General features: G+C 35.9%; 1 protein-coding gene across 3 annotated transcripts in view; it reads left to right on the forward strand.

Moving 5' to 3' along the window:
* unkl (unk like zinc finger) overlaps positions 1-16,989 on the forward strand; it is a 30,865-nt gene that overhangs the window by 5,138 nt on the left and 8,738 nt on the right. For 2 of the 3 annotated variants that reach the window (XM_067420594.1, XM_067420593.1), the window contains exons 3-15: positions 883-1,059; positions 4,102-4,235; positions 4,372-4,507; positions 5,144-5,261; positions 5,359-5,443; positions 6,200-6,366; positions 6,747-6,935; positions 7,498-7,560; positions 13,691-13,868; positions 14,352-14,444; positions 14,529-14,762; positions 15,542-15,738; positions 16,627-16,884. In XM_067420594.1, the coding sequence (XP_067276695.1) occupies positions 883-1,059; positions 4,102-4,235; positions 4,372-4,507; positions 5,144-5,261; positions 5,359-5,443; positions 6,200-6,366; positions 6,747-6,935; positions 7,498-7,560; positions 13,691-13,868; positions 14,352-14,444; positions 14,529-14,762; positions 15,542-15,738; positions 16,627-16,884 (2,029 nt within the window). The remainder of the gene's footprint in view (positions 1-882; positions 1,060-4,101; positions 4,236-4,371; positions 4,508-5,143; positions 5,262-5,358; positions 5,444-6,199; positions 6,367-6,746; positions 6,936-7,497; positions 7,561-13,690; positions 13,869-14,351; positions 14,445-14,528; positions 14,763-15,541; positions 15,739-16,626; positions 16,885-16,989) is intronic. The other variant, XM_067420595.1, reaches the window with a different exon arrangement.

Below are 16,989 nucleotides of genomic sequence, written 5' to 3' on the forward strand. Positions count from 1 at the left end.
ACTTCTTTTTTCCACTATTTTCTGGAATTTAGAGGAATTAGCCCAAACTGTCTGCAGGTTCCTAGAGCACACAGGGCATGAGTTACACACTTTCAAAAATGAATTCATGGGGGAGAAAATTAAAAAGTGCCTACTTTTTGGGGGTTATTACAGCTTAGACAACATATACTTACATGTTTATCACTTTTAGCAGTGTTTTATGTAACTTCAAAGGGTTTCCTGGTGTCATTTTACAAGATTTTGAACCTAGACCACTGTATGTGTGTATGGGAAGCTTTTCAATTTGGGTAGGCCAAATCCAGGCGGAAATCACAAAAAAATGGCCCTAGAGTGTAAGAGGTTAATGTCTCTTTGTATTGCATGATTTGTTTAAGTGGCAAAAAAATATATATTTGTTGATGAATTTTAAATTAATTTGAATATAGTTATAATTATTGATAATGTAGTTAGTTACCATAATTATTTTAAAACGTATGTTCCCATGTGGAAACAAGAAGCAACCTTATTAAAACAAGCAGTAATTTAACTACATATTTCAACATTGACAGCAAGTGTACTTCCTCTACTCTAATCAAACTCATTTTGCCTCTGGAAATGGCAGATTCAGTACTATTTATAATGTAGTTGGCAGTTGCTGTGCTGGGAATAAAGGGAGTTCCCGCACGTGCTTCCACACATTTTTCCTACCCTTTTGGGATTTTTTAGGAAGTTTTGTTTATATCTCACTCTGTTGCTCTGGCACATTGTGGTATGTTTGAAATATTTGTAGGGCAGCTAAGTGCAGTTACAACACAATCATATAGTTATTTTGTAACAACAAACTTCAGTAGTAGAGAATGTATTACTTTCATTTGCATTTCTACTGTGCTTTTCTCCTCACAGTTGCCCTTACTTACACCGGACCACCGGTGACACAGAGCGCAAGTACCATTTACGCTATTACAAGACTGGCACCTGCATCCATGAGACAGATGCCCGTGGACATTGTGTAAAGAACGGCCTTCACTGCGCCTTCGCTCATGGACCACATGACCTGCGGCCACCAGTTTATGACATCAGGTAGCAATTTTTCCCCTTTGTGTCTTTGGCATAGGTGCACGATTGAAAAAAATGTATGCACAGGAGCATGTCCCATGACTTGTGCGTACATTTTACTACAGATAAATTAATGTAAAATTTACAGCAGAGCAGAAATATCACAGCAACTCTGGTACACAAAAGCGCTACGCAGCTTTATGCTTTGGATAACCACATGTCAAAAGTGGAAGTCCAAGAGTATTGACGTGACAGATAGACAGATTATTCTTCTGATTTTCATTGTCTCTTAGCAAACTAATCTATTCATGAATGCGACCAAGTCATAGTTTTATGCAACATCAGTAGATATTAGGACTGCACTATATTTGAAAGAAATTATATTTAGTTTTTCCGTGGTGTGAAAAAAAAAAAAGACCAGGTGACTTTAATAGCTAAATTTTTTTAAAAGAATGAATAATTCTAGAACTATTACAGTGAATTTCTAGGCGAGTGAATCTGCATTGAAAATAATAAACAAATTGCAAGCATGGATAAATACAACAGAAAAAAAGATACAAATTAAATAATCATCTCTTTATTTATTTTTTTCAGGTAAATCTAACAGTGTTCAGGTACAGAAATTGAAGAATTAAATGTAAAATAACATTGTATAGTGTTTACTGTAAAAAAATAAATAAAAATAAATATAATGATTATTTTTAATATTTAATACAAAAGGTATTTTCTGTTTGTATTTTGTTGTTTGATTAGGCCATCCTTAAAAATATTCTTGTTTGCCGTAACCCGACCGACCCTGTCAATTTAAGACCGACCAATTTCTTTTTTTACTCTTCAAACAATTAATACAAAAGTAATAAAATAATATGAAATATATTTTAGTAAGTATTATAAATAAATAAATTGCCTGGGTCTACATACAAACGAATGCTACGTTCTTTCTTTTATAGAAAAACCTGTGACGTCATCTATGTTTACACTAAGGTTAACGGATGTCACACTATGGCCTGCAAGTGCGTTCGTTTCAGCTCATTCTCTCATTCACTGTAACGTTAGACTATTAAAGCCCTGTCGGAGATTTCGCCGCATTTTGTGACAGGAGTCAGGACCATGGACACGTTACACACACCAGGCAAGTGCACTGCAGAGGGGAGGGCTTTGTGGGTTTGAGCCCCTGCCCTTTTTGAAAATTAATCAAAAGTGCCCCTCTCAACATTCATCATTACTATATTGTGGCCAATAAAACAGAATTTGAATTATAATTAATATAACAACGTGTACAAAACAGTAACAAATGGCGGAAAAGCCATGTTTATCTTGTATCTGTCAGTCTGAAATATCGTTGTCATAACGCGTTGCTATGGGTAGCGTGTGTTTTGCTCGACCGCAGCGCGTGGTGGGAGCGGCGGCACTGGTTGTAACTTGAAAATGAATGCTTTATGTATGGTTCTGTTGATGGATACGTGCTGGCTCCTCATAGATAGGCTACACTTCAACAGCGATAATAAAAGAAAAACGTGGGCAAAGCGGTCTGTCTTTGTAAACTGTGTTCAATGCACGCGAGTGCTGCCGTATGACCAGTCATTTCGCCGTCATCACCCAGTATATTCGCCAGAAGATGCGAATGAGAACTCTGCAGTGTGAGAAGCTGTCTCTCTGCGCTCGTCCAAAAGCGTGCGCACGTCTCACAGCGCGCAAATATTGAGTTCTTCAAGTATTGCGCTTCAACGGACAAACTCACAGAAAAAGTATGTCAACATGTCGATCTTGATGAGTATCCAAGCAGACATAGTCTGATGCCTTAAGTGAACTGTATACAGTCGAGAAAGACGAGCATATCTCTGTATTAGGTCTTAAAGGGGCAGTAGCCTTTACTGCTGTCTGTCAAACAAAAGATAAGGACTCACTCACTGCTCTTGATTGAATAGCTTTTGTAATTTTAAAAAGGATTGATCTTTAATTTAAACAGTTACATGTGCAGTTATTTTACACTTTATTCATTTATTCAATTTCTCTACCGAAAAACTAATGTTAGACCTACCTGAAAAAATCTGAAAAGCATTTTTTGAAAAGCACATAAAAAGTTTATTTTATTAGTATCTTTGCTCAATAGTTTTTATAGCTCAATAGTATTTATTTGTGCTGCTGCTTGTATTTAAGTTTTCACTCATAATATTGAACAGACACGTTCAGTTTTTTTATTGTAGTGTCTGTTCTCCAACTGAACTGATTTTATGAAAATGAACGTGGTGGGAAGTAATCCAGTAAAAGTGATTCAGTAGCGGTGGCTTTGGGAATTTCCTCACAGGGCAGTCTTTCATCCCCATGAGACAAAAATGCATGGTCTGTCTTTTCTCAGTCTAGAAAGCACCAAATTCAAAAATAATTTCACATTTCAACTACATTAATGACCCAGTTTAAATGCAGATTCATCTTCCCAGTGCTAAAGTACCCCTTCATCAACAGCCGATCATTCAAATTAAAATGTTAATTTTCACACAGAATATTCGTCTTGGTGTGAACCTTTAGAGAACAAGGAATCCTCACACTAAAGGGCAGGAGTTGGAAAGGGAAGTTCTTAGCCTTGTGCCAGGATTCCCAACCCCCAACTAACGTAAAAGCTGTGAATCCCAATATAACAGCAGTTTGTGCTAGACATTGCTTTGTTATGACAATTGCTTTTAGTTTAAAAAAGGCTGTTGTGGGCATGGCTACACACATTAGCACTATAGGTATTTGCATATGTATTCAATTCATACGCGAGATGTCGGAGCACTTACTAGGGTGCTTAATCTAATTTGCAGTTATGTACCTTATTTGGTTTGCTAATGACATTAATTACACTACTTGCATTGCCGAGCAGCCTGCACAGCATCGCCACAAACAATTTGATTTTGGCCTGGAAATGTGGCTTACCAGTGATTTAAATAACAAGAAATATGCCATCTCAGCAGTTGCCTAGCAACGTGTATGTGGAAATAGCTGTTGCATCAAGACCAATCTTGGGGGATTTTTTTTTGTGGTGCTGCTGAATGAGTGGGCTGACTTGTGTAATCATGTTTACAGAGAGATCCAAGCACAGGAAGCTCTACAGAACGGCCAGTTGGGATCTGGGGAGGGAATTCCTGACCTGCAGCCGGGTGTGCTGGCCAGCCAGGCCATGATTGAGAAGACCCTAAATGAGGACCCACGCTGGCAAGGTGACACCAATCCTTCCCACACTAATGCAAGCCCAGTAACAGAACAGAAATCAGATCAAACCCATCTCAGTGGCAATGGTTACAAAATTACACTGTATTCAATCATATTCAGTTTCTGTTCCCCCATTTTTTGCAGACACCAATTTTGTTTTGGCCAACTACAAAACCGAGCAGTGCACCAAGCCTCCACGTCTATGCAGGCAGGGCTATGCCTGTCCCCACTATCATAACAGCAGAGATAGGAGAAGAAATCCCAGAAAGTTCAAATACAGGTAAGCTATATTCCCAAACAAAGTTGACACTGTCACCTAAAACACACCCAAAAGATTGGAAGCGATACCATTAAAGGTGCATACTGTAAGATTGATATCTAGTGGGTGAAATGAGTTCTGCAGTCCAAATTAAAACTGTTGGAGAGAACCATCTTGCTTTTATCCACTATTAGAAGTGCACATTAAAGTCTTAACCATAAACTCTCTCCCTTGCATTATCAGCATACAGTGACTTACACAATAACACTCTTTACAAGTAACAGAAAAGGGAGAGAAATCTGAGTGGCTCATTTTTTTCACATGCTTGTAGAAAAAGTTTTAAGGTTCTCTTTCATGTTTTCTGGGTTAGTCAATGCCCCAGCGACCCGATTATAGCACTTAAACATGGGGAAAGTCAAATTTCCCCCTTTAAATAATGATGAGAATACTAAACCATAATGAGTGTATGCTCAAGCACACACAAAGCTTGCTGCAAAAATACTGGAAAAAGTAATAATTATGATATTTTTATTTTTTTAGGAGAAACAAATTTCTGTGTTTCAAAGAGAAAAAAAAATCTATTAAAATTACTATTTTTAATTTACATAACACTCAATCCCTGTTGGATTTAACATAAAACCGAATCCCCTTTGGCAGGTCGACGCCTTGCCCGAGTGTAAAGCACGGCGATGAGTGGGGCGAACCCTCCAAGTGTGAGAGTGGGGACGCCTGTCAGTACTGCCACTCTCGCACAGAACAGCAGTTCCACCCAGAGGTGAGACTGCCACTCCTTTACAACATTTACTGACTGACTTTGAGTTTATTTGATTGATTATTTTCTTCATCTCACCAACTTCTATGTCTGTTTCAAGATTTACAAATCTACTAAATGCAACGACATGAGGCAAACTGGATACTGTCCTAGGGGACCATTCTGTGCTTTCGCACATGTGGAAAGTAAGCATGATTATAAAGATGACTGATTGCATTGTGTTTGTGTGTTATTAAATACCAGCAATCCAGTGATTTAATTTAGTTCAAGTATTGCTTAGTTTGATTATCGTGTCCTTCTTACATGTACTTACTTTAGTAATAACAGTAAATGATGCATAATAACTAACAGTAAAACAAGAGCTAATCCTACCCCTTATACTCTAGTAAGTACATGTTGCTAGTTAATAGTACTCTGTACTTAAATGTTTAATTACACGTTAACAAGGACACCTTAAAATAAAGTGTAGCCAATTACTCTGTGTGGCGTATGTTTCATGTTTTCAGATAGTTCAGCAGGTTTGCATTATAACAGGCATTTGGGAACACAAAATTCACCAATAAAACTTCTGATAAGTGGCAATAAACCAGCTGTTGTGGTTGCGCAAAAATAAAACCTTGGTTATTGGGGTTATATTGTGTATATTATATTGAGTATATAACCTGGGTTTAATGTTCTAAAATCAAGAAATATTAGTTTTGTAATATTGCAGTAATGTAAAATAAAATGATTAAATAACTTGAACATTGATATGTAATCGCACATTTTTGGCCAAATTGTGCAGCCCTACAAAAAGTACACAAACCAAAAATACAACTTCTTAAAATTGCATTTTAAATCAAAATCAAAGGTTTTTTTTTGCAGAAAAATCTCTTTTTTAAAATTTTGTAGCCCTAAGATGACTCTAAAGAATATTTGTGTGTGTGTTTGTGTGTCTGAAGGAATTCCTTCCACAGAGGAGACCATGAGCACATTTCTCACAGCAATGCAGTCGGGTTCTCAGTCCAAGCTGGGCTCCCAGCAATATCCAGAGTGTCCAATCAACGAGTGGAGCGCCAACACGAATTGCATCACCAGCAACACGAGCAACAACGGCCAGACAGGAAACGTATGTTTGCGTTCACCTTCTTACACCTGTCTTGCATCTGTCTTACATCTGTGGTAGAGAAAAGGTCTTTAATTTAGGAAGCAGGTGATTGTTTCTGCCTGAAGCTACTGTTTTCCTTTTCATTTCCGCAGTGTTTCATTTAGTTTTCTTTGCATTCATTTCTACGTAAAATTGCAGTCTGTGTTGAAAAGCGAAAATACTTCAAATTCAAATCAGAAATTTTTACTCAAATGCTTCTTGGTTCACGGTACACCAAAAATTAGACCTGATTGAGCTATTTTTCTATTTTTGGAAACTAAATCCTCTCACATCTGCATCCACCTATTTGGCTGGCTCCAAAACCACTTTTTTTTAAGCTCATTTGTGCTTTTCTCCTTCAGGTATCATGCTCTAATAGTCCGACTGTAACACCAAGCTCAGGGAGCAACAGTTCATTGTCCCCAATTGGACCCATCGGCAGGCCAAAATGCTTTACTAATGGTAGCTTATGTTCAGAGTCCACCACGTCCAGTGTTTCCTCTCCGACGTCTAACTATCCCAAAGCTCCGGGTTTTGAACGGGAGGATCAGGTACACATGACCGTTTTCTCTAGCCCTTTTTAAAGGGATCTCCTGCGGGACTGCAGGCATGACACACACTGCAAGCTTCACTTTGATTTATTTGCCCTTGGGTCATTTTCATTTCACCACTTTCCTCTTGTGCTTTTCAGGGATTTGTTGTCAAATTAAAATATCTTTAGTTGTCTTTAGTTGTCAATATTCAGTTGTTGCTGTTGAAACTTTCTCGTCAGTCTTTGAGATTGAGGGTGTGGTATCATTACATTGTGTGCGCAGGTATTGATACTTTGACTATGAATGTCACATGAACTTTTTTATAATGTTCACTTATCGTTCATGTTCTGAGGTCTAAAATAATCATTTATATGTTGTCGTAATCTGATAAGGACATCCAGAGGCCACATATCCATGTTGTGGTCATCATACAAATCAAAACGAAGCATGTTGTAATTGGCATACTGTAACAAACAAAACAACCTTTTCTTTTTTTTCCTGAACAGGTAGCAATTCCCTACATAATAGCACTGCCTTAACAACATCAGGTCACATGATAGGATGTATTATCTGATTTCAGGCAAAGAACCAGAAGAGCCAGTCTGGGGAAAATAATCAAAAGTTAATGGAACAAGACAAACAGGTAAAGCAACCTAGTCCTCATTTTACAACCTTACAAGCTACAATTGTCAAGCAAAGCAAATACATGAAGTGATTAGAGCAGTGGATCTGTTTTTATCCTCATTTCCAAGAAACCATATAACATTAAATATAATCTGAATATAATGCCACAAAAATCAATTGTATTTGCAGAGTTTTTTTGTGTGTGACAATGTGTTGTGTTGTTAGTCTTGTTATCACTAATTAAACCTTAAAACATTTCCGTTAATTGAAATAAACCTGAAAAAAAAAAAGTGAATATTAGAAATGTTGCCATTGGCAGTTAACTGAAATAAACAAGTGTAAGTTTTACAACAACCAAAACTAAAACGAAAATATAAATAAATCGAAGCTAATTATTTATTTATTTTAGGTTTATTTGACAGTGTCAGTGCACATTAGTAATACATAAATGTACAACATGCCAATGAACTAATATTATACATTTCTAAAACAAATAATGACTGAGAATAATAGTAGGGGTGCAACGATAGGCTATATTGTTAATCGATAAATCGCAATATAAAAATGCAATGATCATTGATGTAAACTATATGATTTGTGATATAGTTACTTTATCCAAAACTCAGCTTTCTGTATTTATATGGTATAATTCACCCCAAAATTTTAACTCTGTCATCATGTACTCACCCTCATGTCATTTTGTTGAACTTTCAAACACAAATTAAGATATTTTTATGAAACCCGAGAGATTTCTGTTTATTCCCCTAAAACTTAAAAGATACAAAAAATCAGTAGTAAACAAAGACATTCAATTTATTGCATGATGCACAAAAACAACATGATAGTGAGTAATTGCAGAATTACATTTTTTGGATGAGCTGAACATTTACAGTTTGTGTAGTCATTTGGAGGAGCTGTCTTGCGATTAGAACTGTGAATAATTGTTTGTATTGATTATCTGAAGCGCACACTCCTTAAAGTGAAAGCGCAGACATCATTTAAATCACCAGATCTCATTTAGTTTAGTAGTATGATTATTCAAAGCATTTTATTCTTATATGTATAGACATAGCGAGCACCGGTAGAGTCTGTGTGCACGCGTTGGAACGTGCGATGACCGTGTTAGGGAGTATACAGAATTTCAGTGACATTACTGCATTTGACTAAACATAATGTTGAATATAATGTATAATAATGCAATGGGGGAACATTTGGGGTTCTGATAATACAATACTACTACTACTAATAATAATAATAATAATAATAATAATAATTTAAAAAAAGTAAAAAATTAAAATAAAAAAATATCGCAATACTTATTGTGAGTTCAGTATCGCGATTTGCATCGAATTGTGATTACAAGTGTATCTTTACACCCCTAAGAAATAGTATAAAAATAATACAAAACGTAGTGGTTTTTAAATGTTAGGTTACAATTTATAGGTATACTTGCTTTATACTTTTAAGCAATGTTCCCTCTAATTTCTTTTCTCTATTGGGCGGACATTTTGGTCACCTGAGCAAAAACATTCTTTATACCAGACCTGTACAGCATTCATAAACACACACACACACACACACACACACACACACACACACACACACACACACACACACACACACACACACACACACACACACACACACACACACACACACACACACACACACACACACACACACACACACACACACACACACACACAAAACACAAGTGGTTTCATTATGCAGTTATAACTTTTAACGTTAAAGGGATAGTTCACTTTAAAATGAAAATTCTGTCATCCTTTACTCACCCTCAAGTTGTTTCAAACCTGTATGAATTTCTTTCTTTAACTGAACACAAGGGAAGATATTTTGAGAATGTCAGTGACAGTTAACTGACTTCCAAAGTATTTTTTGTTTCCTACTATGGAAGTCAATGGCTCCAGCTAACTGCTTGGTTTCTGACATTCAAAATATCTTCCCTTGTGTTCAGCTGAAGAAAGAAATTCATACAGGTTTGAAACAACTTGAAACAACTTAACTCTTGATGTAACTTGGTAGTGTGAAAACTCAAAATACCTCAGTAACACATCAGTTTACATAGATGTGTGTGTGGTTTGGATTTCAGAGATGTTTAACTTTAAAAGAGTTCAGATTCCCTTGAACATACTTCGCTATTAGCTATTAGAGCTATTTAACTACTAAAGGGTTTTTTATTTATTGATTTAGAAATTGAAGCATTTGAACTGATATAGCCTGAATAGCCTATCCAAAATTCCAGATGGCCAGACAGTGATTCATCTTTTATAAATCGTTTAAATAACGCTGTCACCATAGAGAATGTTGTGTAGGCTGTAAGTATTTAAAATGTTTAACTTTTTTAAATGTTTGATGTTTAATATGAAAAAATAGCGCTCATAAAAATAGCGCTCATAAACGGGCATCAATGGCATTCTCAAGTGAAACGAGTTGAGGCTTGGACCCAGAAATGGCGTTCCTTACTTTACGGCTTAACAAGTGCATATTAGTTCAAATACTTCAATTTGTTTTTATATTATATTATATTATATTATATTTATTATATTATATTATATTATATTATATTATATTATATTATATTATATTATATTATATTATATTATATTATATTATATTATATTAGCCGTTAATGCAGAAGTCAAAGTAAGCACATTTTAGAGATTGATTTTTTTATATAGTGCTATACAAATATAAAACTATACAAATCTGCTTTACCAAGAAAAACTATTAAAAATCTCCCCCAAAACAGTTAAACTCTTTATAATATAATATAATGTAATATAATATAATATGATATAATGTAATATAATGTAATATAATATAATATAATATAATATAATATAATATAATATAATATAATGTAATATAATATAATATAATATAATATAATATAATATAATATAATATAATGTAATGTAATATAATATAATATAATATAATATAATGTAATGTAATGTAATGTAATGTAATATAATATAATATAATATAATATAATATAATATAATATAATATAATATAATATAATATAATATAATATAATATAATATAATATAATACATGAAAACAATTAAGCAGTTATACTGAGATTTTTTTTTCTCTTGGCGACAGGCAGCATTAAACCCTCAAGCTTAAATGTTTGTTTATGATTGTTTAGGATCCCTAAACAATTCCCTTGTGAGATCAATTCTTTATTAGGCTTACAATATAATAATTATACCAGCCTATAAAACAATACAATACAATACAATACAATACAATACAATACAATACAATACAATACAATACAATAACAAATTGAAGTATTTGAACTAATACAGGCTATTATATCAGTTCAAATGCTTCAATTTGTAAATAAAAAATAAAAACCTTTAGTAATTAAATAGCTCTAATAGCTAAGTATGTTCAAGGGAATGTGAACTCTTTTATAGTTATCTAAACATCTCTGAAATCCAAACCACACACACATCTATGTAAACTGATGTGTTACTGAGGTATTTTGAGTTTTCACGCTACACTTGTGGTGGGTGTGTAACTGTAAATGTCTGTTTTGTTACCATGCTGTCTGTGCATGTTACCATGCTATCATCCGTTTTTTTTTTTCACCACCTAATCAAGCCACTCTTCTTTTAAACATGACAACGTTTTATTTCACATCTTTATAATTTCACGTTGCTTTTCATATTGAGCTATTTGGACCACAAATATGACTCACTGCCGTTCACACACAACATCATCTCTATTCGCCTTATTCACCTCCAGCATTCAAAGGAGCTCGAGGGGTACATCTACAACCTCCAGAAATTCTTGCTTCGTGCTCATTCAACAATTCTAACACTATAGTGAAGCTTACTATAGCGGTTAAACATAGCTCTGCAATTATTTCTCATTTAAAGTACAATCAAATTGATTTATCCCCTCATTTCGTGTATGCAGTCTGCATGGCATTTTATTCTTTCTGCATGCTTTAAAGGTGCACTATGTAGTGTTTTTGCTGTAAAATATACCACCTGTTTCCAACTATTTGTAAATTGTGAGAAAATTGCTATTTTAACCAAGGAGCCGGGACGAGCTCTGAGGGAGTCGCCTGTCAATAGTGTCATATCTGTGTTACCCTCGGTTTCCGGTTTTATGACGTAACTGTGGGAACGCAGAGTTCACACACTGTGCAAACACACAGAGTTATGTCATAACATCATTTTAAACACACTTAAATGTATCTAATATGATAAACAGAGCAGCGTTACCTCATACTCATGACCGTAAAGGTGGAAATAGCGCCTGCGACTGTGTCCTGTCATAATAAAAGTCCCGCTGCTCGCAAGCCGTGTGTTTGCGTAACAATCGCTCCAGCGGCCTTGCTCAGCTCCCTCAACACTCGGCCCTGCTCTGCTTCATACTACAGTAACGTTAATAATCACATTCATGAACATGATTTCTGCCCGAGTCCTATCCCGAATCGTTTCCATCAGCTGTGAGTTGAAAACCACATGTCCCAAGATTATGAGATCAAACAACGCCTATGTTTTGAATGGGTGACCTCTAGCGGACGGAAAAATTACATAGCATAGCTTTAAGTAGAGTAAAATTAATTAATTAGTACATACTACATAATTAGGGTTAGTTGCTTGTATGCATAATTTAAAGCTACACTGTGTAACTTTTTTAGTTTATTCTTTGCTAAAAACACTTAGTTCTTTAAAAAATATATGTGCTCATTAATGTATATTTACTTCTTTCAAGTAATAAAGTATTCTCGTAAGTTTATAATATGCCATTGAAAATACATACGGGTGAGGAGTTCGAATGCCGGTCGACATGTTGCCCCTCCATCTTGAAAGTACATTAGCCAAAGAGGGACAAACCCGTAAATTCAAGCTTCGCCTTTCGCGTTTTAACACTCGATGGCACCGTGTCGAATGTGAAGAGGGGGATTGCCATGTTAATCTTGGACTAAATGGGCCACCGTAGGAGTTGAAACAAAATCAGAATTGAGAGGAACAGAAACTAATGTTCACTGGATGGGTCATATAACTTTTCAACGCTAGATGGGGGAAAATATCACAGTGTAGCTTTAATGTTATTACTATTGTACGTCAAGTCTTTTAAGTAGATTGTCCTAATCTTTTACATAAACTGCTTTACTGCTTAATGTTGAAATTTTTTTTTTTTCAGTTATACCTTAGATAAAATCATATTAAAATAGCATAAATACAAAAGAGTACATTTCTAAGAACTTGTCACTTGTGTTTTAAACTGGATTATTCCTACTCTTCATTGTTGACAGTCTTATTTGACATTGACCCATGTCGTAGCTGATTTATTTATTTATTTTATTTATAGGGACAGTGTACATTAATCAACATTCATGAATATACATGTACACAAATTACCTCACAGGCTACTTTTCATTGATAGTCCATGTCCCGATTTTATTAGCCTTTAAAACTAGAGAAGAGAAGAGAGAGTAAGAGAAAAACAACTAGAGTTATTATACACACTGCCCGGCCAGTGTGTAGAGTTGCTGTTTGTATTTAAATGGGCAAATGCTTCATAGAGTCTATGATTGGATCATTATTGGAGTGATTATTGTTTCTAGCATGTTATGTGTTTGGCAACAGTTCTTCTAACCCTGATTGATGGAGCATGTAGCTTTTCATTTCAACAGTTCTGTAGGAAGACACATCATGGTCATATGCCAGGATGACAATGTCAAGATTTAATGTCAATGACAATTGTCTTCCTACATGGTTGTTTAAGAAATAAAAAGTTAGACACTTCATCAATTAGGGTTAAAAGAACTGTTGTTGCCAAACATATAACATGCTAAAAACATAATAATCACTGTATTCATGATATAATCGTTGACTTTATTGAAGCAATTGCTATTTTAAATACAAACAACAACTTTTTTTGTGTATATTATCTATAAAGACAGCATTGTTATGGGTTATTGTTATGTAATAATATTTGTCATATTATATGTTATAGTATATATAATAGTAATAATGTGTAATAGTAATAATAAAGTAATAATAGTAAAATCAACATTAATGTTCATTGTTGATTATGAAGAAGCCATTTCTTAAAATTATGCTAATCCTTTTTAATATTGCTTCCTCTCACAGGCTCACGGCGGTGTGTTCTCGGTGGTGAACCCACTAGCGTCCAGCATAACATCAAGCATTACGTCCAGCTTGGCCTCCAGCATCGGATCTGACAGTTCGTCACCCACCACTTTATCAACCATGAATGCTAAAGCCACGCCTTTCTATCCCGGCAGCAATACTGTGGAGTCAGTAATAGGTAAGGTCCAATGCAGCATTCTTTCGTCTTAGAGCCGTCTAGCCAAGGGCTGCATCCGAGAGTAAATGTCCATGAGACACTCAGCCCAGATAAGGCAGTGCAGATAAATGCAGGGCGATTAGTGAAGTCGAAGGAAGTGTATTTGCTGCAATGCATTAGCCACAAGTCAGCGAGTCCACTAATGCTCACTAGCAGCAGAAATGACTCAGCAGCATTGGATGGTAAGTGCTTTTGCCTTTTCTTTGAGCTAATTCAAGTTAAATATATGACTGTTATCCAAACACAGCATGATGTATGGTTATATTATTTATGGTTATGTTATAGTTTTGCAGGATGGATAATTAAATTATCAAGCCCTTTATCACTTCGTTTCTATTTTAGAAAACATAAAATGTCATTGATAGCTTTATGCAGTATTGTCTCTAAATTATTTTTTATTTTTTTTTAATGAAAAAATAATCACACCATATTTCTTACTCTTAGGATCTGCACTTGACCTAAATTTTAGTGACATCAATGTTGCCTCCCTCGACAAAGAGCTAGAGGACCAAGACAACAATGGCCTTGGTTTAACAAGTAAGACTTTATTGTTGTTAGTTAGTTTTTACTTGTATTAGGTATTGCTGCAGTTAATGTTTAAACCCTTTTTGTCTGCCCCAGGTCAAAGGTTATTAGGAGGCTCTGCTCCTGTCAATATTCCTGGCTCTCTGGCTCGGTCTTCCTCTCTGCATTCCTCGTCGTCTCTTTCTGCCTCCCCGCTCAGCTCGCTGTCTCAATCCCTTTCTCAATCTCTTCTCACTGGAATGGCCTCCCAGCAGTGCCAGCCACAGGCACCACCTGTTAAAACTGACCATGGCCTTCTAGGAACCCCAACGTCTACGCAGAACTCCTTAGGTGAGAACTGTAAGGTTTCAGGATACTGAAGAAAACTAGCTGAATATTGAATTAATCTGCTATAAAGCTACAAAACTGATTTTATATGTATATATTAACGTTCAATTCAACAAGGCTACATTTATTTTTTTATAATACAATGCAGCAAAAAACAGTAATATTGTGAAATATTTTTACAATTTAAACAAAACTGTTTTCTTTTTGAATATATTTTAAAATGGTAATTTATTCATGTGACACATAATCCGTCAGAAATCATTCTAATATGGTGATTTGATGCTCAAGAAACATTTATTATTATTATCATCAGCGTTGAATTCACAACTGTTGATGCTTAATATCAATTTATTTTTGCTTGACATGATGCATGATATGGTTTTGGAAATCTAAAATATCTGATATCATCACAATAATAAACCAGAACAAAGTTGTAGCAAACATTTGAGGAAAATGTTTTTATGTCTGCACAGTCTGTCCACTGTCCTAAAGTAAAGTGTTTAATGGACATAAAAAACTAAGAGGAATATAGAGCTGTGCTCATCTCATTCACATAAAACTAACTGCTTTAAACAAAACCAACAATACATCTCTGTTGCCCAACATACTGATAAAAAAATGTAAGTTGTTTAGCAGCCAGCTAAACAGATTGAAACTTTTTTTGTGTGCTCTGTGCATCAGGTGGTCCGTGGGTGTGCCATCTAATGCTGAGGCTATTATTTCCCCACACTTCTAAGTTTGATCACAGTCAATAAAGTTGATGTAATAATATTTTGGTTTAGGTCTGAATGGCGGAGCAGGGAGTATATGGGACTTTATGAGTGGCAGCTTCTCTCCCAGCCCGTCTCCGGTGTTCAGCAGCCTTACTTCCAGCACGGTCGGCTCCAGCAGTGCAGACATCGGTCGGCTCCTCCGGGAACTGGATGAAGCCAAGCGCAAGATAAAGCAATGGGAGGAGGCATGGCACCAAATAAAACAGGTAAGATGTGCTTGCTTTTTTATGGCCCTTATGAGATGGGTAATGCTTAAAACAAAAGCTTTTGTCAAGCAGCCAGTTAGATTCTCCTGTCTCTGTGAAATTCATGCCTAGTTTTATTGTAGAAAATATAGTCGGACACTGCCTTACTTTTCTTATTGATGCCCATAATTTTACAGTGACCTTGTGAAGCTATTGAGTGCTGCAGTGATGATGTATTTTTGTAGGCCCTGGTTTCCTCAACAAAAACCCAATAGGATTTTTCCATTGGCTTTTGGATTATTACAGAAAATAAGCTCTATGACCAGCAAAAGGTTATGATTCTTACCTGTTTTGTTAATCACAATCTTCACAAATGAACACAACTTTTATGAATTTGAAACAGTTGCCAGAAGTAAAAAGCTATTACTATAAACAAAACACTGGCTTCAACATCACCGCCATTAAGCTTCTGTCTTTCATTCTAAATTTAAAAATATTTTACCTGAAAGTTTTAGTTGCTTGAGCGCGATTTATAAACACAAAAAGGCTGTAAAAGCAGACTAGTGGGTAGATGAATTTATCTGTTCTCTCGCTGTGACGATGTTTAATGTCCCCGACAACCTTTAACAACAAGGGGGTAATACATATGCGTTTGTAAACCTGAAAGTATATTGAGCTTGTGTTCACAACAGACCTTATTTCAGGCATTTAACCAAAAACCTTATGACTTTGTGGTGATAGAACCGTAACTGATAAAATGTGAACTTGTTTCAATGTGTTGACCTATAAAATAATGTCATACTAGCAGCACTCCTTTAGCTTTACAGCTTGAAAAAAGCCCAAAAAGTGTAGAATCAGTTAAGTCATTTTTATCAGATGGAACTTCTCATTAAAACGCACCTCTCGTAGGCCTGTGAAGCGTGGCAAAAAGACGCTCACGAAGCAAAAGAACAAGCTAAATCGGCAGAGGCAGAGCGGCAGCTGGCGGAGCAGAAGCGGGAGGACACCGAGCGCAAGCTGAAGGAACTGCAGGGGGACTTTGACGTTTTGTGTCGCTCCCCCAACACGCCTCTCCTGCGGAGCTACGGCGAGCTGGACCAGCTCCCTCTGCCAAAGCTCCGCTCCATCCAGAGCCAGCTGCGCTCTGACCTCGACCTCATAGACGGGGTAAGAAGGACCAGGTCCCAACACACATACCAGGTCACCATGTCACATTTACACACACTCTAAGTAGACGTAAGCGTGGCTTACGAGGGAAGAGTAGGCAACGTG

The sequence above is a fragment of the Pseudorasbora parva genome, chromosome 2, assembly GCF_024679245.1.
Source record: "Pseudorasbora parva isolate DD20220531a chromosome 2, ASM2467924v1, whole genome shotgun sequence".
In the NCBI taxonomy this organism is placed as follows: Eukaryota; Metazoa; Chordata; class Actinopteri; order Cypriniformes; family Gobionidae; genus Pseudorasbora; species Pseudorasbora parva.